Below are 22,186 nucleotides of genomic sequence, written 5' to 3'. Positions count from 1 at the left end.
AATATGCATTCTGTTTATATTTGACAGCAAATGCTATTAAGGTTATAAAAACTAATTGATTAGTATAAACCTTTGAGGATTAGCCAGAAAACAGATAGGGACTGCTCACAGCACTATCAAACCCTAATACATATGTCCTTGTAATTAATGGGTATTTAACATGCAATTCCTATTAACGTGCATTTAAAAAACTGAATGTAAGGCCTTTGCCAAACCACGTGCAGGCAACAGAAGGACAGGCCAACTGACACTGCCGGGAATTTCTTTGCTTCTTAAGAGAAAATTTTGCATGGGGGCAACTGGTAAAGGCTGGATTTTAATGACCTGAAATGCAGCATTACCGTTCTATTTGTACTGAAGCAATTTACAAGAGAATTATAAAAGGGGCATTGAAATGTGATCACAGAAAAGCACAGTTCTGTGGTGTACGCACAGGGCCAGGAACTCCCAATGTCTAATCCCCTTCTGACACAGATCTCCTATGACCATGAACAAGTCACTGGGCTTGATTCAGTAACACTACCAGGCTCTCTGACATTACGCTGGCAGTGCATCACCCCCCTCTCTACTGCAAGGCCACTTTCCATGGCTAACGCTTTAAAGATGCGATTTTTAAGCCAGTTTAAGTTTACTTTAAACAAGCTTGAGCTGAGACCACTGCCCATTGCACCAACCTGTATTGTCTGTTTCCTTGTGCTCCGTCTGTATCAATTTGTTGTCTCTCACACATAGATTACAAGTCCTTTAGGGGGCGCAGATGATCCTTCTGTTCGTGTATGTACAGAGCCTAGCACAATGGGGTTCTGGTGCACAATGGAGGTTGCTAGGCACCACTGCAATACAAATAGCTTGCTGCAAGTTCCTTTGTGGACACTTATTTAGGTTGAAATTGGATTTATTTGTGTTTAAAGTCTATTAGGAGCTCCTTTAAGCTAAATCAAAATAAGCCTTCAAATGACAGGCATTGGATGGAACAGAAAGTGTGTGCTGGAGATATTAAAACTATGAGTGGGTTAAATCTTGGCCCTATCATACTCTGTCTGCACCAGCCATTCCTTGACCGCATCACACCTGTTGGAGAAAGCCTGCACTCCACAGCTGTCTGTAACAACGTCCAACATTCGCACTAGTCTTATCTGGGGGGTGAAAAGGCTTCTGCTATTGACCATACAACATCAGGTTCCCCATGGTGGTAGGCTGAAGCCTATTTCATCAGGAGAATCTCACATCAGTATCATCACTGAGCCATTAAAGCCTCCTCCTGTAACCAAGGAGAGCTTTCCATGGATTCTTGCTGCTGGGATCATTGCTTGCCGCTGGCACAGTCTTAGGCTTAAAAGACACATTTCATCCTTTTACCTGCCAACATTGCAGTTATCAAGCTCCACCGCAGCACATCACTCGTATTCATGTCAGGAAATCTCACCAGGCAAAATTTCAGATAGTCAAATGACACAGTTAAGATAGGAGTCCACAGCACAGTTACAGGAATGAAGGGAAAATGCTTGACCATATTACTACCACCTCAGTGACACAGCTAGTTAGGGCCCGGCGTAGTCTGAAGGATACCCCACCTCTTAACGAAAGAGCAGCCTAATGGCCATACTGGGTCAAACCAAAGGTCCATCTAGCTCAGTATCCTTTCTTCTGACGGTGGCCAATGCCAGGTGCCCCAGAGGGAATGAACAGAACAGGGAATCATAAGGTGATCCACCCCGTCACCCACTCCCAGCTTCTGGCAAACAGAGGCTAGAGACACCATCCCTGCCCATCCTGGCTAATAGCCATTGATGGACCTATCCAGTTCTTTTTTGAACCCTGTTGTAGTCTTGGCCTTCACAACATCCTCTGGCAAAGAGTTCCATGGGTTGACTGTGTGTTGGGTGAAGAAATACTTCCTTTTGTTTGTTTTAAATTTGCTGCCTATTCATTTCATTGGGTGCCCCTAGTTCTTGTGTTATGAGTAGTAAACAACACTTCCTTATTTACTTTCTCCACACCAGTCATGATTTTATAGACCTCTATCATATCCCGCCCGTCTCTTTTCCAAGCTGAAAAGTCCCAGTCTTATTAATCTCTCCTCATACGGAAGCTGTTCCATACCCCTAATCATTTTTGTTGCCCTTTTCTGAACCTTTTCCAGTTCCAGTATATCTTTTTTGAGATGGGGCGACCACATCTGCATGCAGTATTCAAGATGTGGGTGTACCATGGATTTATATAGAGACAATATGATATTTTCTGCCTTATTCTCTCTCCCTTTCTTAATCACTCCCAACATTGTTTTCCTTTTTGACTGCCGCTGCACATTGAATGGTTGTCTTCCATTACATGGGCTGCATGTCTACTTCTTCAGTAGGTTTTTAACAGCTGCTGATCTATCCCAACGCTATGTCGGTCAGTGTTATTCAAAGGGCAGGGTTAAAATGGCGAACAAAAAATACCCTGTATATTGGAAGGGTTGGACAAAGGTGCTAAAGATGGGCATAAGAACACAATGTGCTTAAACTCGAGGATAATTACGACAACACGATGGGAAGACTGCACTCAAGATGAATTCCTGCGATGCAGGCAGCTGCCTTTAGCACCTCTTCAGCCTTGCTCAGAGAGCGAGCAGGTTACAATGGGACACTGGCAACGAACTGCACAATTCCAAAGTCAGAGGAGTTCCAGGAGACGAATGGCGCCAAAACTTAACTCACTACACGCATTCTGAGAGGAGCCTTCACCTGTAAGGTCTGGACAGTAGCCAGTCCCTGGAAATTCAGGTTTGCATTTGCTCACCCGTTAGAGATGGGGGAGCCGAAACACGCCACTGAGGTCACACATTTGAGTTCTCTGGAGAGGGGGAAGGCAGATACAGGGCAAACTCATTCTGTGAGCACCTCCTGCTGGAGGACATGAGGAGCAGCATTGATACGAACAGACAGAATGCACTGTGCATCTCCACGGAAACGACCAACACAAAGGAATGTTCAGAACGACCTGGAAAAAACATACAACGTGCTGGTGTCGACTGTGAGGACCAGGACGCAATGCAGGGCAAACCAGAGGAAGAAAATGAAGCAGAGCACGAAGCTGTCGGATTACGAACCTGCGCACATATGAAGGAGAGACTAGTCACAGTGACAGACAGAAGAGGAGGGATACTCAAGGGTTTAAGGGACCAAGGACATGGTTACTGACAGTGCACTGTGGAGAAGAAAATAATGATCTCCATTAGCAGGAGGGGAGGGTGGTTAGAGAAATGCATGAGACAAGACTCTGAATGCAAGTGGCATTTAAGGAAACCTGTGAAAATGGTCCTTGACTAAGGCACAGGACTGGTAACCAGGACACCTGGGTATTACTCCTGGCTCTGCCACACAACCATGGTCAAGTCACTCCCCCGTTTGTGTCTCAGTTTCACCAGTCCTAAAATGCAGAGAGTCACACTGACCTTCTGTAAGAGATCTTTTCCTCTGCAGATCTCGAAGTGCTATAGAACAGCTAGGCCTCAGAATGCAGAGTTCGGTTTTGTGGTTAAAGCAATCGACTTGGAAGATCTGGATTCAGTTTTCAGTTCTGCTGAGGACTTCTTGCAAGACAACAGTTGAATCACTTAATCTATTTGTTTCCCACCTTGTAAAAGGTGGATGATTCTTCCCCATCTCTCACCATGCATGTGAGCATCCATGCATTAGCGTGTCTGAGGCATGAGGATACTCCGCTAATGGGCACCATATAGACAGACAATCTGGCAAAGCACAAATAAACTAAAAAAACCTTGTTGACTTATTTAAAAGGTTTATTTAACTTTTTAATTTGAGGTAAAATACTTTTTTTCTTTCAACTTCCATAACAAAATACAGAGCTATCAGATACCCCTGGAAAAAAATATGTATATTACACATATATTTCTATAACATTACATCATATATATATATAATATATATATGCAAACTTTTTTGAAGACTTTATAGAAAGTGGGACAGCTAAAGGCACTGCACAATGGAGTATTTAAAGACTACTTTACATTTTTATGTACATATACACACACTTAATTCTGCTTTCAGTGGACAGATAGCTCAAGCTAACAGAGTCAGATGTGTATGCATCCATACTAATCCCTGCTGAATCAACTCTAATAAAGTCAAAGAACATGCCTCGCGAAAAGTGAATTTTTTTTAAAAAAACAACTTTCTATCAGTAAATACTTTTTCTCCTTAAAAACACTCTAAAATTTAACAGGTTTTTTTTTTAAACAAACAATCTGATTAAAAATATTTCAAACCAAGAGAAGAAATTCTTTTTAAAACCCACCAGGAACCATAAGAGGAAAAAAAAAGAAAAAAGTTACTTTAAAAAATAAACACATAATTATAGAATAAATAAAAAACCAAGACAACCAAGCAATGGGTTTAACCTGTCTTGTAGATGAAGACAGTGACAGTTTGTCACTAGGGTTTTAATGCTTCTAGAGGAGGCTGTTCCTTTCTCTTCACCCACACACTACTGTAGAGAGGTTAAATTCCCTATGTGGAGAGGGGCAGTATTAGCCAAATACCACCCCCAACTAGTATAGCCTTGCAAAATCCAACTCACCCTTCCCTGGGGGATGTGAGGAATAATTTTCATTATTGATCAGACTGACCCCAGGGCTTGACAATTTTGCAACACTGAGGGGAGATGCTTGGCTAACATTCCCAACCCCACGCTTTGCCCTGACAATTCTCTCCCACAAGCCTCAGATTACTGCTGGTTGTCTCATTAAAGTTCCTTTCCTACAGATTCTCTATGGCTAAACAAAGCAAAAATGGTTTAAAACATTAACATGCTCTTGATTAGTTAATACAGGTGGACGCTGAGATTTCAACCATTTAAACTTTAAAAGTTTAAATATTTGGCACACTGGAATATATATATATTTTATTTAAAATGTATTTATAAGCTTCCTCCTTTAAGCTGCTGCTAGGCAATGTTAAGTCTGGTCAGGAGGAACACCTCTGCAAAAAGGTGCCTTCCTGAGCCAGCTGGGGAACAGGGTAACGCTGCCTAATGGGCTTTGCCGCCCCCTTCTCCAAAGCTGAATACGTCACGCCAACGCTGATGTACCCAGCGTTCACTGGTCCATTGTCCTGAGAACCTGAGTCCTTTATCCCTGAACTTGGAGATCCCAGTTTGCAGTGCAATGACAATCGACCCTCCCACCCCCAACCCAAACTGATTGCAAACTTTTAAAGCCAAATGACATTTTAAATGTAGTTTTAACTTTCATTTGGAAAAAGAAGCGCGAAACAGGTGATTTTATTCCCCCCTCAAATGGGAGCAGCATCCATTGATTCTGGCACTTGGGTATGACGGGGCTGAAGATATGCATTACTGATTCGAAAGGCCTCGAGTTTTTATTCCTGAGTTCATACTGACATCTGCTGGCCCGCTCTTCGGGAAAGGGATGTTCCAAAAGCCGGGGATGCCTTTCCCTTTCCCCCCGTGCTCAGTTCCAAATTTGGAGGTAAACCTAGACGCTAGAAAGGCAACCCTGTGGGGTAATGGTTACTGCCAAGAACTGGGAGCCAGGAAGTCCATGGGTTCTAAACCACAGCTGAACCAGCCACCCCGCACAGATCGGGCAGCTGGGAGCGAAGCAGGAACTGCACCACGGCACAGATGCTGCAACGAAGCGGAGCTGCCCCAGCAAAGAGATCACAACCCCTTCCCCACCCCCTGATTTACACACATTTCTGCCAGTGCCTCTCAGGCAGTAGTTACCAAGCAGAGCAGTTCGTCTAAGAATGCTCCTTGTACTATGTACACTACTTCGCTTAGGCAGGGCCTTCTGGCCAGGTTTTCAACTCACTGGCTCCACGCTGAGCAGGCAAACTGCCCTCTTAACCATGTAGACCAGGTTTATATTTGCCTAATAGCGTATGCAAGTAATACTCTGCTCACACATACTGGCTATGCCCCTCACAACAGTTGCTAAGCTCTCTATTAAAGTAGCTTGCTGTTTTCCTAGACTTGCATGAATAAACGACAACACTGTAGATACGACTTTATCCCTGCCAAGATCAATCGTTCAAGTTCCTTTCAAGGAATCATTAGAAATTAGTCCCAATGCAACAAGAAAGAATCACATTCCTTGGTGTAATCTGAAGCCCAGGCCAATTAGTCTAATGAGAAACATAGCTATCCAGGGAACCAGCAGTTTTATCGCAAATAATGTGGCAAGGTCTGAGTAGCCACCACCACCACTCACCAAACTGCTGTCATGCTCTATAGCACCAGCTTGCCCTCTAAAATTCACCTCTGAACTTTTCTTGCCCCCACCGGAACACTGTCTTCAATGCCGCCCTGCCCTGTTCCTCTCCCTGTCCCTCCGCGCAATCCTTTATATCCACACCCATCGCAGTCAATCTAAACAACGTTTTCCTCCCAATGGTATTAAAAGTGAGACAGACCCCAATACCAAATGGAAACCAACCTCGGTCAGGAAGATCCAGCTGTTATACAAGCTTCTTCTGTCAACAGACCCTGATCACATAAAGTGTATCTATGTACTTAAGGCATGACTCAAAGTGATAGGGGAACCAAACAATAAAGGGAGTAGATTTAACAAAGCTCTCATTCCTTTTCCATGAACTCACCACAATGAAATTAGAGGGTTAATCTTCCAAGCACTTCCCCACCCATTCTATTAGAAAGAAGAAGAAAAAACCTAGGGTACATTTTAATGCATTCTATTAAAGGCATTAGGTTATTTTTCCCACTCCACTACTCCCTTCCCTGAAAGATTTTACAATTGCTCATGGCTTTTTCAATATTTCAAGAAGGCTGAAAGAACGACCATCGCGTCTTCAAGTCCTAATGAGAGTTGTTTGTCAGACATACAGCTTGACTCAAAAAGCACTGACTACTGCATTTTCAGCAGCTTCCTCCTACTGACGCCAAGCTGGTTTGGTTTTTTGTGTTTGTCTTCCTGCAATCTCTGTTTCAATTTAAAGACAGTGCAACACTCCCGTCCGCCAAACCCGCTGAAAAGAGCAACAGCTCGTGACGCCGACCAAAAAAAAAAAAAAATAAAAGAAAGAATAGCATCGCCGATTGAACTGTTTCGGAAATCTTTTTCCACTGCCGCACCCGACGCCATAAAAAGAAACTATATTCAGATTCCTGCTTCTATAAATACTAGAGAATATAAAGTAGATTATGTCTGGAGTTCATAAGCCTCGCTGGAGACTGTGGCTTGGTCTTTCTGGAGTTTGCGCCAAGGTCTCAACCTCACGCACAGAAGAGGTTAGCGCCTCCCTCTCCTAACCAGGACAAGCAGAGTCTCACTTGCGATTCAACAAATTAAAACAAAACAAAACCAAAGTCCTAGTCCCTAGAATTATCAAACCATTCTAGTCCCCCGCCCCCGCCCCCTCTGCAATGTTGCTACATAAATACATGGATTCTAGTACAAATGGACTGGAGCGCTTTCCAGTTAGCTCCTAGGTGTCTGATGCAGCTGTGGCTGTCACTGCCTTGGGTGGCGGGACGAGGTGTGAGGTACCCAACACACCGTTCCAGTGCAGCTTCCCATTCTGGTGCTCCTCTGGGGCTTCAGCCTGCCGGTCACCGTTCCAACGACGTTTTAGACGCAGTTTTGGTGGCATCAGGGCATCCTCTCTCTTTTCCTGCACCCCGGTGTCTCCCACTGGCTCTCTGGATGGCTTCTCTCCACCTCCTTCCCCTTGCCCCTGGGATTCTTCAGTGGGGAAGTTTATTCGGGTAGGTACTGGTGGCACTGAGGGCCAGGACGGGGCAGCTGGCCTGGCAAATACAGCAACTCTCTCTCCTTCCAGGCTGGTGTTTGGCATTACCATGCCAGGCCCTTCCTCCTCCTCCTCACTTTTGTCCTTCCCTTTGGCTGGTGGCTCTTCGCTCTCAAGCTCCTTGTCCACTATGGGCTCAACCTTAACCCTGGGTGAAGCCGGAGCTAGCTGGGGGGCAGTCACCTCTTCAGAGCTTTCCAGTCTCTCTCTGTTCTTACGCCCCACAGGTGGAGGCTGAAGCTTGATCGGGAACTGGGGCTGCTCTTCGGGATGCATCTGGCACTGTAGTGGTGGGACCATGAGCCCCGGATAGCGGGGGAAAGTCCGCGGGCTCAGGTGGTAGTTGAAGACCGAGCAGGCTTGTGAATGCAGGTAGTGTTTCATTTCCTCGGGGTTGAAAGAGAAGCAGCTGCTACCTGTGAAGGGGCTGAGACCTGGCGAGGGGCTGTAGGAGAAAAGGGTCGGAGTCAGAGACAACGCAGGCGAGATTGGGACATTTAAGACCCCACCGCGCCCTGGAAGAGGAGACACGGCAAAAGGACTGTGAGGATCCGGGTAGATCCCAGGCCTCGTGAAGAGAGGCAGCATGATCTCCGGCTTGCGCTTCTGATTATTGATGCTCCCAGCACCCACTGCATTCCGAGAAGCCATGAGATCCACGCCACGCCGCCAGTCTGAGGAGACATCCTCCAACTCCGGCACATCAGGCTTCCTGTCACCGCTGTCGTTCAGAGGCTCCTGGCTGGATGGTCCGAGGGATCCACTGGAGAACCGGCTGGGCTGGGCATCCTCGGTGGGAGAGTGGCTGTCCAAGGGTGGGAAATGGAAGCGGGACGAAGCGGTGGGGACGGGTGGGGCACTCTGTGGGACGACACCTGGTGCAAGGGAGAAAATGAGAAAGGAGTGTTAGGAACCCACGTGGCCAGGGAGAAAAGTGTCACGTGTAAGAGCTTCATGGCTGGGGCTGTACCTGGAGATGCTTAAAAAGTAACACAAAAGCACCACAGATTCTCTGCAGCGTAATAGGTGATTGGCTGGAAGCAGCCTTAGAAACTTGCTCTCTATTCCCCTCATCTCCCTGCCAAATACCTTAATCACCTCTGCCCACCTCAAAATCTTGCCACCCTTGGAGGTGAATCGTCTCCTTTGGTGCCTGAAGCATCCTTCCTGCCTCTCTCAGCTTGAGAGAGAGACAAGGTGGGTGAGGTAATATCGTTTATTGGACCAACTTCTGCTGGTGAGAGACAAGTTTTGCAGCTTACACAGAACTCTTCTTTGGGTTCTCAGCACTGTCAACTAATCGGTGATTTTCAGATCCAAACATGTTTCCCCTGCCCCTTCTGTCTCTCTCGAGGTCTCCTTCTCTCTCCTGTTTAATTGAGAGGCTTTTTGAGGAGGCAGTGTGCATGACAGACATTATGCAATACAGCTTTATTGAAGCCACTACACACACTGCTGATAAAGCTCCAATTCTCAAAAGGGAACTTCAAAATCCACCCGTTCGTGCTTTTCCAGAATGGAAGAGATTTGATCTCAGACAACTTCCCCAGTAATATTGCCACTCAAATAGGTCCCCTGTGCGCGCTGTTTCAGACACTCCCACCTGAAGGCTTAAGAAGAACCTTGTGCTTAAAATTTACTATTGCTCACAGGAGCCTGATTAATGCAGTTTTGTGCCTGTTCTCACCTTAGACACAGAGACCCGAGCACCTCTACCCGATAAAGTGCACACAACAGAGAGGAAAGAGGAGAAATCAGATTCCAGTGCCCCAAACAGGTTTAATATCCCAACCCCCACCCCCAGCCAGGAGGAAAGAAAACAGGTTGTAATTAGACAGATGCATTCCAATTCTTCAAACTTTTTTTTTTTTTTTTAAATGCATGCCCCAGGGACAGGAGGGAGTGTCGGCAAACAGAAGCAGTAGTGAGCAATATTGGGGTGGAACTGCTCAGACTTGTTGCTGTAGTAATTATAGATCTGCAGTGCAGCTTCACACTACATTTTATATCCCTCATGCTTGAGTTCAGAGCACCTGGAAAATACATTTCTCCCCTACATACAACTCTTCTCACATGGGGGAAGCAACTCTACTTCATTGTCGATTTCTACTGCTCCATTGCCTCCTACCCCTAGGGGGGATGCTTTCTGAAAGGACAGGCTCTTTGAAACCACAATTCTGGACTTTCATGGTGGAGGCTGCCCAGTGCGATTTTAGAGTCAAATGATAAGTTAGATGCACAGTAGTTGCACTGCCAGGATCTATCTAGGTATTTATGAAGTGTCCCAGTCATCACGGTAGCTAAGCACAAAGTACAACAGTAAGGTTAACAAACATCCCTCTCAGACTATCATCCCCAGGCTTGAATAGCTGCCATCACTCAGTCTCCACAAACACTATTCCCCTTTCCTTTGTTAGGCTGATCTTCAGCCATTCACCAGGCCCTCTTGATGAGGTCAGCCCTGCATGGCGCTCTGAACATGGCCAGGCGAGGGTCCTTTCTGATCCACCTCCTTGCAGCATTGAGTTCTGCAGTTTAGGCCCCAAACGTAATGGCTCCCAGAAGTGTCCCACTGATCATGTTCAACATGATCTGCCCTGGTGAGAGTGGGGGCTGTTTAAATATGCAGATGCCATTCTACACCCACCAACGGTGCACACATCCTTCAACATTAGAATGTGTTCTTTCCTGGGGTTGTGTGCTCCCTATGATTCCAGGGTTAGCCCTCAATCATATGAAGCAGGTCATGGGATCTTAGATTCCACCGCACAACCCACCAGAGTGGAACTCAAGATGGATGGACCCTCCGACAGCATAACTGCAGCATTACTGCTGGCATTAACCCAAACCCTGGTGTGGAACTTATACTCAGGAATGACTGACTCAACAACAAGAGACTCAATGCCCCAAACATCCTAATGGCCAACACCGATGCTTCCTGTCTAAGCACCTTGTGGCTACCCTGTTAAACCATTGTGGATTTGGGTCACCACAAGAGTTCAGGAGCTCCCGTGACTCACAAGCCAGTCAAAACTCACCTCTGAAAGCTGCTCTAATCTGCACTTGCTGGTAAATGCCCCTGAAAGCCAGAGCAATTTAGCCAAGAATTGTTCTGCTTGACATAAAAGGGGCAGGAACACAGCAATCAAAGGCTGCTGTCAGCATAAGAGCTGGTTTAACTGCTCTTCAGTAGAGCAGGGAGCTTTTTATCACTGTCTTTAGGCTGTGAACTTTTTGATAACATTTACATGTACCCAGTCCCGGAGACCTCTGGACATCGTAACAGGAAAGGTCACATTTATACGGCACCATAAACGTACAGGGTGCTTTGCAAGCACGTAGGACAAGGTCCCTGCGATAGAACCGAAACCCTCTACTATCAGAAGGACAAGACACTCAAATAAAACTGCAAGCGAACTGCAAACCCCCAACAACCAATAAAGACAACCAAACAAGCAAGCTTACATAGAAAGCCTGTATGCCTCAGGCTTGCCTTGAAGGCTGCCATGAAAGGGCAAACAGAGGGGAAGTGCACTCCAGTTTAAGTATCATCATAGTACTGACATTCCCACCATATTAGCTCTGACTGCTTGGGAGACGCCAGCCTGGACTAATTAGAGATTGTGGAAGGAATCTGTACAGATCGCTGGGTGTGATTTTAGCTGCCTCCCTGCACTACAGGCATGTCACGGCATAAGCTCAGCATTCCATATGCTGCCAATCAACGCACATTGATTAGGATTTGATAGGAACCCCATTTCCAGCTTACCATTGGGCCGTATGTTAATAAATGGATAGTTAGGCATCACCAGCTTGTTGAAGTTGAACTTGTAGGTAAACCTTTTGCCTTTTGTCTTGTGAAGAATCCTCTTGTTATAATAATATCTGTCAAAGAAAAAATTAAAAAATTATCAAGAGCTCTGCCAGTCAGATGCAATACAGCTTAATGTCTATTGCTTAAGCCACTCTAAGGCCTGCCTTCCTTCTACTATGTCCAAGTTTCAACTGTCTACAAAGAAATAAAGCTACTCAGAGAAGAAGAGTAAAATTAAGCACATGAAAATTGAGGCTGTTGTCAGGAAAAGTTTCCAAAGAATAATTCCTAGCTCGTCTATAGCTCTTTTCAGCCATTGGTCTCAAAGCACTTTGTGAAGGTTAGTATCATTATCCGCTTTTTACAGATGAGGAAACAAAGTGACTTGCCCAAGGTCACCCAGCAGGCTAGTGGCAGAGCTGGGAATAAGACCATAGGTCCCACTGCAGTGCTCTCCCTACTAGGCCTCCCAACGTAGGGCTTCCTAGACTGTGGTTTCCAGAGGACTTGCTGGCAGCCCAGAGAGCTGGCCGGGCACATGGTATTGGCTCGTCATTTCCAACAGCTAAATTCCATTAAAGATAGCTACGTATGTTACTTTTCTGTGGCTACTATTCCACGTAAGCAGTAGCAGTAGTTGGAGATGCCACAGGGATGTTAAAGGACTGAGAATGGGAAGGAACGTGTCCGTAAGAGAGTCTGCATTCCAGTAAAGCTCACATTCTGAAAGCATCTGGGAGTGTGATTCGCAGGTGGCACAGCCATGCACTAGCTCACCTCAAGGTAGCACGCTAAAACTTGTAGCGTAGCCACGGTAGCGGCGATCGACTGTGGGTTAGCCGAGCCAAGCTCGCACCTACGGGGTTAAGTGGGTTTGCACTCAGAACTGCTGTCTGGGCTACCATGGCTACATGACTGTTTTTAGCATGCTAGCTCGAGGAGAGCTGGTGCATGGCAACGCAAACTGGGCATCAAAATCCTAGCTCATAGCATAGACTTAACCAGTACACCGAAATACTACACGCGATTCACCCCCACACCCCTTGCTATTTAAAATCTTGGCTGTCGGCACTTCATGTTTGCATAGATGGCAAGAAATCAAGCGGCTGGAGTACAGGGAGGGAGTGGGAAGACAAAGGTTTCCTACTTGAGGTGGCTGCTTGAGCCAGCGCTGCTGATTAATCTCACTTCAGTGAAGTTCTGAGTGTGATCGAGGAACCAAGGCATGGCTGGATCAGGCAGGTGGAGTTTTTTCCACTCCCATACATCAATTGCAGCGTTGGTGTTATTCAATTTATTGTTTCCTTCCTGTTCCATTATGTGTCTGTTTTGTTTGCTGCCTTGTTTATCTTTGCCTGCCCTGCCCAGGAGGGATCAGAGGGCACATGACAGCGAGGCCCATATTATTAGCAAGGTTGGTAACTCCGCAACTTCTCAGAACGGAGCCCAGTGTCATTTTTATAAAGACAGCTCTGCCCAGGCTACATCTCCCCAGCCAACAGGCCTGGGCCCATTTCGAGGTGCCTCCCCCTTCAAACTACACAGCAGAGATTGAAAAGCTCTTGAAGGGGGTAAATAAAACTGGTACGTGTTCTGGTGAAGGCTACACAGCGGGAAAGATTTCAAGAACTAGGATGGACGTGGGCAAGGAGAAAAGGTAACAGAACTTTACGAATAGATCCAGAAGTGCATAGTAAAAACTGATCAACCCCCGTCACCCTGCCCACCACCACCACACGACAGTATTGGCCATACACTACCCTCTGTCTGATGCACACTCCTATGATGTCAGCAGCTCTTAGCAGGTTAGGGCTGAACTCTAATGCAGTGCAGCTGAATGTACTGCTGCAGCAGGTGCAGAACACTACTGACGGAGGCCAAGAATTATTATTTGTATTTTTGTAGCACGTAGGGGTCCGAGTCAGACCAGGATCCCACTGCATTGTGACTTTTGTTTATAGATACAACCACCAGGATAAAGATAAGGGAAATACAACTGTTGTAAAACAACTGATTGCAGGATCAAGAAGGAACCTTAATCCCATGTCTTCATCCTCTAATTCTGTACAAGTAGGAACTGGTCTTAAAGAAGGGAGTTGCTTTCTTGGAAATTTTATCACTGATGGAATAAGCCAATATTTTTCCTGCAACACATATATTACTCAAGCAGGCATCAGAACCGGAGGAAGAGAAGAGACAGGAAAGCTCCCAAGTAGTAAATTCCTGATTACAATGATCTTCAAGTTATAAATGCAAATTTATGTCATTACACCCCACAGTCAGGTAGAGGACAAATCTGCTGTTATGTCACAACCCTCTGGCAACCTTGTGGTTATTTCCTCCCCATGTCTGTCTAACCTTTTCCAAATACAACCGTATCAACCACCCAGATGGTCCCATAATTCTCCAAAGTTTAGGGGCAATTGAGCTGGGGAGGTTGAGTCAATTTCCACGATCAACTTTGTACATGAATCAGCCACATCTTCTAGCTATTCTTCCCTGTCAACCCCATTCTGAATATTTCACCCTCATCAACAATTGTTTTCAAGGATCCTTCCATTCACCTGAGGGCCCGGCTCAGCTTGTCGTAGTTCATTTGTGGTTTGCATTTCCTCCTGCCCCACAGACGTGCCACTTCATCTGGATCCTTGATCACAAACTCCCCATACTCGCCCTGCTGCCAAGCAATTACATGGCGGAATTCCTCCTTCTGCAGCAGCTCCAGGATGAAGTGCCAGAGCTGGATCTGACGGGAGCCAGGGCTCGATTCAGTTTTGTATGCCCACTCTGGGAAGTGATAGCCTTGAAGAGAACCCAAAGCAACAGAGTGAAATAATTAAAAGTCATTAAAACAAAAAAACACATAGCAAACTTGAGCTAGGAACAGAGCTCAGCGAGTGTAAGGTCTTTAAAGCAGTGGCTGCCTTTCACTGCATCTAGCAGAATGGTGCTGTGATTTTGGTTACCGTCTCTACACGCTACTATAGTATAAATAATAGGACTCGAACTCAAGGGTCCTGTCCACCAGTTCCCTTGCTGTAACTATACTGCCTCCCTAGGGTGGAAAATGTGAAAAATCAACATTGTGAAACCAAACAGAAGACCTAAAGATAAAAAAGACATTAGAAGAACCAGAAAGAATGGAAAGCGATCTTTACACACCAGACATCTTGGCCACATTTTTAAACGTAGGTGTCTAAAATCAGGCACCTAAATCCATATTTAGGCTTCTAAACGAGAGGCCTGATCTTTAGAGGTTTTGAGCACCCACAATTTTCATCAAATCCAGTCAGCTGCCCAGCCTCTAAGAGAAAATCTTAGTCTACACCACTTTCAGCCATGCTGACAGGTGCTTATGAATGACTGTCAAGTTTAGCTGTGCCAGAACAGTTTTCCAGCATAACTATTGTTGTCACAAACCCTGCATGCAAAACATCTAGAGGAAAATGTATTCAAGTCTTAACCCAGTTACTGCTCTGCGTGATTCCAAATCCAAAACTCACAGGACCTCACCTATAATATCAAACAGCTCTGTAATTAGGTTCGCAAAAAGAAAAGGAGTACTTGTGGCACCTTAGAGACTAACAAATTTATTTGAGCATAAGATGCATCCGATGACGTGAGCTATAGCTCACGAAAGCTTATGCTCAAATAAATTTGTTAGTCTCTAAGGTGCCACAAGTACTCCTTTTCTTTTTGCAAATACAGACTAACACGGCTGCTACTCTGAAACCTGTAATTAGGTTAACGTTGATGGCCTGATCCCCATGCACACACAGCTCTGACAAAGGGGTCTTTACAATTTCAGAACCACGTACAGGGTTCTCAGTGTAAATAAGAATCAGGCTTTTAAGAGTTCTCATTGTGCAGCATCTCACATTATATACACTTCCTTACCTCCTGCTCCTTCTGGCTTATCCACAATGCTGCAGCCTGCTTTCATTTTCTCCCTCCTGCTGACTGTGAAATAAAAGGAAATAAGCAACAACTATATCAATATGCAATTATTACCCACAGGACTTTGAATCTTGTTCCTTCCTGTATAAAGCTCCTTTAGACGAAGTAGCCACCCCCAACCGATAATATTCCCAACTCCAAGAGATGGTACCCAGGATTTCATTGCTATTAGCAGCCGTAATTACTAGTACCTGACTTAAAACCACAACATGTAAACACAGAATTTAATAGCTGCTTCCCTCCTGACCTGCCATTGAAATGTAAAAAAGAAACACTACAGCAAGACGGGACCATGAGACAGACAAAACAAGCCAAACAGTTTGTCTTCTGTTACTAGACAGGCCTGAGTGCCAAAATACACAAGCTCCTGAGCTCACCCAGATGTACCAGCGAGAGTGGAAAAATATCCAAACATCTGAATGCCACTCAAGAGCGGACATCTGATTTTGATTTTTTTAGGTCAATTAACCCTGTGTTAAGAACTACCTGCATGTGCTTTGCCTGATCACACAGAGCGAAGCCAAGATATAGGCATGTTCCCAAGAATATTCTGAGTTACAGGAAGTAAACACATAAGATCCTTCTACCCATGGCGTTATTCAAGCAGAAAGACATCAAAAAGCACTGCAATTGTCCAATCGTGGGGGGGGGGGGAAGCGGGGGGTGAAGAAGGAGAAGGGGGGAGAGAGACAGAGAGAGAGAATGTGCACCTCTATACAAGTTGAAAGATAAGTGGGGGCCAGAACTAGCCCTAGATCTGTCTACACAGTCCCTTGTGAACAGTATCCATCACCAAGACAGTGGAAACTAAATCCAGTTTAAACCTTGTTTCAGCTCAGAAATGGGTCTGTCAGCAGGTGCTTATGATCAGCCCTTCTTAGGGATGACTGAACATTTGGTTAAAGATTTATACTTCCTCAATGAAGTTTCCTGTTAAGGTCTATGTTTACAAATGGTAAAGCTAAGGAAAGTAGGGGAATGGAGGTAGGTGAGAATAGTGTGTTGCCCTCTAAAAAAGGAATAATCAGTAGGTTTCTTTTTTTCCACAATATGTTGGTTTTTTAAAACATTGTTCCCTATAGTTTAAATTTCCAGTAGGGTAAATAATGACTGGAATTGGCAGGGTTACAGAATTCATCAGTATTTAATTTATGAGCATAACCCTGTTTGCTGGGGGTTATTATGGGTGCAACACCATTTGGTGGGGGGGGGAGGTATCCTATATCCTAATAGTTGAACAACAACGTTTAATTTCTTTGGGGACCTCAAAACATTTATATTAATGCACCCAAGCCTCCCCACCACCACCGTGGGTGGGGCAGGACAATTTAAAGTAGATTTCCTTCCCCCCCACCGCAGTGTTTAAACACTCAAGTTATAGGGAGTCAGTCATTAATGAGACAAAACCAAGAGCCCTAACAAACCAGGATTAGAGCAGGCAATTTCTCTTAACAGAGTAGGAGCTGATAAGGGCCAATAAATGGATTAAGCAGCCCAGCACTAACAATACCCCCCCCCCCAGACCCCAGCACCCTTCTCCTCAAGCTCACCACACCCCTCTCCCCAGGCAAGCGCCTTTGATGGGCCCACACCTTCCTTCTCCCTCATGCCCCTAGAAATTTCCAGCACCCTTCTCTTTGGTGGCTTGCCAAACCCCACCACAGCGAGCCACCCCAAAATACCCCCGGCCAGCTCCTTAGGGGCCCACTTCGAAACTGACCTTGCCCCGCAGCCCCCAAAATAACCTCACGACCCCATCCCCGCCCAGAAACACAACCCTCCCCCCCCCCCCGTGGGCACCACAGACCTTCACCGCCCCCACTGCACCCTTCTCCAGCCTCCCACCCCCCTCTCTATCCCCAGAGAGCACCCCCGCCCTTCCTTATATAGCCCCCCCGCCCCCCAGAAATCCTTCCCCGCGGAGCCTCAGCCCCCTCGTACCTCCAGAGACCCCCTGCCCCTTAAATACGCCCCTCACCCCCCCCCTCCCATTAGCCCCAGGGACCCCCTCCGCTAAGGTCCACGTATATTTCCCACCCCCGTCAACCCCAAGCCCCCTCCCCCCACTAACCCGCAGCCCCTGAGACCCCGCCCCCTGCCCCCCGCCAATACGGTATTCCCCTCCCCCCGCACCGGTCCCAGACACCCCCCCCCCGCCGCCGCCGCCGCCTAGGCCCGAGGAGCGGCTGAGGCGGCGGCCCAGGCTGGGGCCGGGAGGCGGCTCCGCGGCCGCCCGGGGTCGGGGGAAGCGCGCCCCGCCCGCCCCGGCCTCACCTCAGTGCCCGGGCGGCGGCTCTGGGCGGCGGAGTCTGCGCCCGTCCGAGTGTCTGGCTCGCTCGCTCCTTCGCCTGCTGCCTCCCCCTCGCCACCCAGCCCAGCAGCCACCGGAACCGGAACCAGCGCCACCCACACGCTTCCGGGACTGGGCGCCCCCACGCGCTTCCGCCCCGCAGTGGCGTCACCGCGCACGCAGCGGGCCTCACCTGCCCCGCCGTGCAAGCACGCACGCACGCACGCACGCCCAACCCCCATCCGCCTACCTCTCCAACGAGTGCCCGGAGGGGGCAAACTACCCCAGAGAGCGAAGTGGGACCAGAATGGGAGGGGGAGGAGAGAAGGAGAGGGGAATGGAGGAGGGTTAGAGGGGAGGGGGAGATAAGGGAGGGGGGATGGAAAGGGGAGGGAGAATGGGGGGGGGCTATAGAGAGGGGATAGGGTGATAAGAGGAGGGGGGAATGGAGGAGGGTTAGGAACCTCCTTCCTTAGAGGTTTTTAAGGTCAGGCTTGACAAAGCCCTGGCTGGGATGATTTAACTGGGATTTGGTCCTGCTTCGAGCAGGGGGTTGGACTAGATGACCTTCTGGGGTCCCTTCCAACCCTGATATTCTATGATTCTATGACTCTATGACATAAGGGAGGGCGAAGGAGAATAAAGGGGGAGAGGAGGGGGACTATAGAGAGGGGATGGGGTGATAAGAGGAGGGGGGAATGGAGGAGGAGGGTTGGAGGGGGACGTAAGGGATAGGGAGGGAGAATAAAGAGGGGAGGGGAGGGAGGGGGAATATAGAGAGGAGATGGTGCTGATAAGGGGAGGGGGGAATGGAGCAGGGTTGGAGGGGGAGGGGAAGATGGGGGGGAATCAAGATGGGTAATGGGGGAGAGGAGGGATGGGAGGAAGGGGGTAGGGCAGGGGAATTTGGGGCATGGGAGGGATGAGAGGGATGGGGTTGGGAGGGGCGGAGATAAAGGAGGGAGCTTTGGGGGTTGGGATGGGGAGGGAGGAGGAAGGGGTGAGTTGGGTGGGGGAAGGGAGAAGTTGTGGGGTGGGGGCATTGAGGGGGAAGGAGGGGTACTGAATACTCCAATAACACTCTCTGCAGAAGAGCTTTAATTTAGTATACGTTTTAGGGTTTTTTTTTCATGAATTCCCCCTGTGCTGGCACCCCCAGTCCCAGCCTGGCCGCGTCACTCTGACAGCAGAAGGTTCGGAGCTGTTTTTCTCCAAACTGATTTGCCCAGCTGTGGAAAATGCAGAGAGACCTTTCCGCTCACATTATTCCAATGGCCACTTTTCAAACTCTCCCCTCTGGGCCAAAGTCGGCACCAGTTTCCCGTCGCAGCACAGAGGCCGGCGTTAAGCCAAAGGGATGTTGTGCTGGCCCTGAAAGTAATCCCGGCATTTAACAGAACCTCATGTCTGTTCTGCAGGCTCTAATCCCAGCAATGCACTGGGACTATGATTCCTGGAGGGGCAGCAGGGTCTAGTGGCTAGGGAACCACCCTGGGACCCAGGTGACCTAGGTGCTATTCCCAGCCCTGCTGTGTGATCTTGGAGAAGACCCTTCCCCTCTGTCTTCCCTCCTAGCTTTTATCTGACTGGGGCACTTTGGAGCCCTCGCTCTGTGTCTGCGGATCTCAGCTGGACCCTCTCAGTGCTACTGCCACACAAATAACAGCAATGGAGGGCTCAGGTGAAGGCCCAGCTGGAGAGGACGTTAGGAAGATGTTGCACAGGGCAAGAGCCTCATGTTAGCAACAAGGTTATGGGGGGCAATGCTAGGGGGAGGCTGGGGTCTCCTTCCCCAGCATTCCCTGGTCGGGGGCGGGGGGGAGGACAGGGATGAGAGCCTGCTAAGTCACCCTCCATGAACCATGCTATTTTTTATGGGGGAGGCATCTGTCCGATGCTTTCAGGGGGCTCCGTCCATGCACTGCACACGAGGGTCTTGGGGGGCAGCAGGGACCCAGGGTGGGGGACCCTCATTCACTGAGCTCAGGGAGCCTTTCCCTTAAAGGATCCAAGCGCACATCCTTTCCACAATCCCCAGGAGGCCTTTCGCTGCCCAGAGGGCGGATGAAATGCACCCAGAGCCAGGGCAGGTACGAGGCGCCACGACTTCCGCTACTGCAGGGCGCCTGGGATAGTCCCAGGGCATGCATGCCAGGGAACAAGCTGCGTGCGTGTCTCCCACGCTCGGGTAAGCAGCAGCAGCGCACCCTGGGCTGTTTGCAGCTGGGCTGGCATCCAGCACCCCAGCGAACCAATGCCAAGCCACTGAGTCAGACTGCGCCTGCACCTTGCTTGGGCAGTGCTCGTGCCAGGCTGAAATAGACGGGCCAGGAAGGAGCACACCGGGGAAGATACCTTTGGTATCGAAGCCCCAGGTGTGGTTCCATGTTTGAAGACTGTAGAGTGGCCCCCAAATTCCAGCCCTTCCTCTCTGAGTGTAGAACTGGCACGTAAATCCACTGAGAACTGGCACGTAAATCCGCTCATTCGTTTATGAGTTAATTAGTTTTTAATGAGCCCTTTAAGAAACTTAGCACGCTGAGCCAGACCACTGTTTTCATGGCCTGACAGGTCTTAATAATGGAGTGGTGTAACTGATACGTGCTCCCTGTTGCTACTATAATCTGGTCCTACTACCCTCTCCCCTCCCGTTTAGTCACCTGTTGCAATGTCCTGCTTTGTGAATTCTCTGGAGCCGGGGCTGGCTCTTTGCTCTTTGTGCAATGGGGTTCGAAGGTGCCACTGAGCTACGGAGAACAATGACCACCACGTAGGCCTTTCTCTGAAAGTCTCCCATCCAAACATTGACCCAACTCAACCCTGCTTAGTTTGCGCGAGTCACTAGGTCACGGGCATGGGGAAATCCTGAGTATTGACTGGCAGCCTGAATAGGTTTCTCTTTCCCGCCCCGTTTTCCAGGCCTGTGCTGCGTGCACAATCGACCAGTTCAAACTGGAGGTACAAAGTGGACAGGTCTGCCCAAGCTGCCTTGAGATGAGCGGTCCAGGGAGTGTGTATTGACTCACTTCTCAGCCGACAGGAACTTTCTCTGTTTAGGCACCAGCCTGTCAATTATACGCCCATCCCTGTGGGGCCTGAGCACCGCTCAGTGGCTGAGCTCGGGTGCTATGACCCGCAGTGATGAAGATCAAAGGTCCTGTCAGGGACAGGTTCCTCACCCATCCAGTCTGCACCTAGGGGTATGAACGGCTGCATTACCTAGAGCCCCCGCCATGCCCTAGCATCCTACAGCTCACACCGAGTTAAGCCATAGTTGCGTAGCGACACCGGTACACACGCAAGCCCAGCTCTTGGCCAGGGGGATGGGATGTGGGATTTTCACCTCTAGGTCACCAGCTCAAAGCCAAGCCTGGGGCACTAGCAAAGGGAAAGCCACCTGAACGTGAGGGGCGTTGGGTGACATGAGCTGCTGGGTCTCAGGCTGCTTCTGCACAGAGAAGTAGTCACCCACCGCCGCAGCTGTCGCTCAGTCCCCCCCTTGCTGGTGACGTCTGCATCGTGTTCTCTGTGGCTGCGGGACAAGTATCAGCAAGGCCAAGGACTGACCGGGCCATGGAGACGGAGCTCCTCTCTAGATGACAACTCTCCAGGGCAGGAGGGCAGTGCAACAGCGTAGCTTGCTTTACCGCCGGCACTGTGCCTCCCAGACTGTGAGCAAAGCTAACTTAATTTATAAGATATGGGTCAGATCCGCAGGTGGCACAAATCCTCATCACCCCCCACAGGAGTCGATGGGCCAGATCCCCAGCTGGTGTAAATGGGCACCACAGCAGCAAAAAGACAAAGCCTCTGCCAGCCAGGAGAGCGGCCCCAGTGTGTGTGTGGGGGGGGGGTGTGTGAGAAATTGGGTTTGTTGATTTAAACCTGCTCACCCAGAGCACCCCCTCCCCAGCTCTCAGGGCATCCTGCAAGCTCCAGGGAGGGGAGAAATGACACCGTCTTCCTTCTCTGCATCGAGAGCCTTATTACAACACTGGCTCTGATTGTCACGAGGGGTATTTAGTGCAGTGCCTGCAGGCCCCACCTGAGATCAGGGCCCCTAGGTGTTGGGGCCACACAAACACCCGGTTCCAGACTCGTCCACACAGGCAGCTACTCAGGGAATAACTCCGTGTGTGGACAAGCCCCGAGAGGCAGTCCCTGCCCCCCAGAGCTCACGGCTTGAATAGACAAGGCACATGGCGAAGGGGGTTTTTTACGCACGAAATAAATCTGCTAGTCTTTAAGGTGCCACCAGACTCCTCCTTGTTTTTGTGAATACAGACTAACACGGCTGCCTCTCTGATATGAAGGAAGGGTTATTCTCCC

At 48.5% G+C, this 22,186-nt stretch overlaps 1 protein-coding gene across 1 annotated transcript; it reads right to left on the bottom strand.

Annotated features, from left to right (window-relative positions):
• Window positions 1-3,766: 3,766 nt before the first annotated feature.
• Window positions 3,767-17,965, bottom strand: ETV3 (ETS variant transcription factor 3). Its single transcript, XM_048828435.2, has 5 exons — window positions 17,842-17,965; window positions 15,508-15,570; window positions 14,175-14,412; window positions 11,566-11,681; window positions 3,767-8,671 (listed from the first exon to the last, which is right to left on the bottom strand). The coding sequence occupies exons 2-5, from the start codon at window positions 15,551-15,553 to the stop codon at window positions 7,473-7,475; spliced, it is 1,599 nt and encodes a 532-aa protein (XP_048684392.1). The 5' UTR covers window positions 15,554-15,570; window positions 17,842-17,965; the 3' UTR covers window positions 3,767-7,472.
• Window positions 17,966-22,186: the final 4,221 nt, after the last annotated feature.

Source organism: Caretta caretta, chromosome 24, assembly GCF_965140235.1.
Source record: "Caretta caretta isolate rCarCar2 chromosome 24, rCarCar1.hap1, whole genome shotgun sequence".
Taxonomy (NCBI): Eukaryota; Metazoa; Chordata; order Testudines; family Cheloniidae; genus Caretta; species Caretta caretta.
Note: the sequence above shows the minus strand (reverse complement) of the source record. Positions and strands in the feature narration are given on the sequence as shown.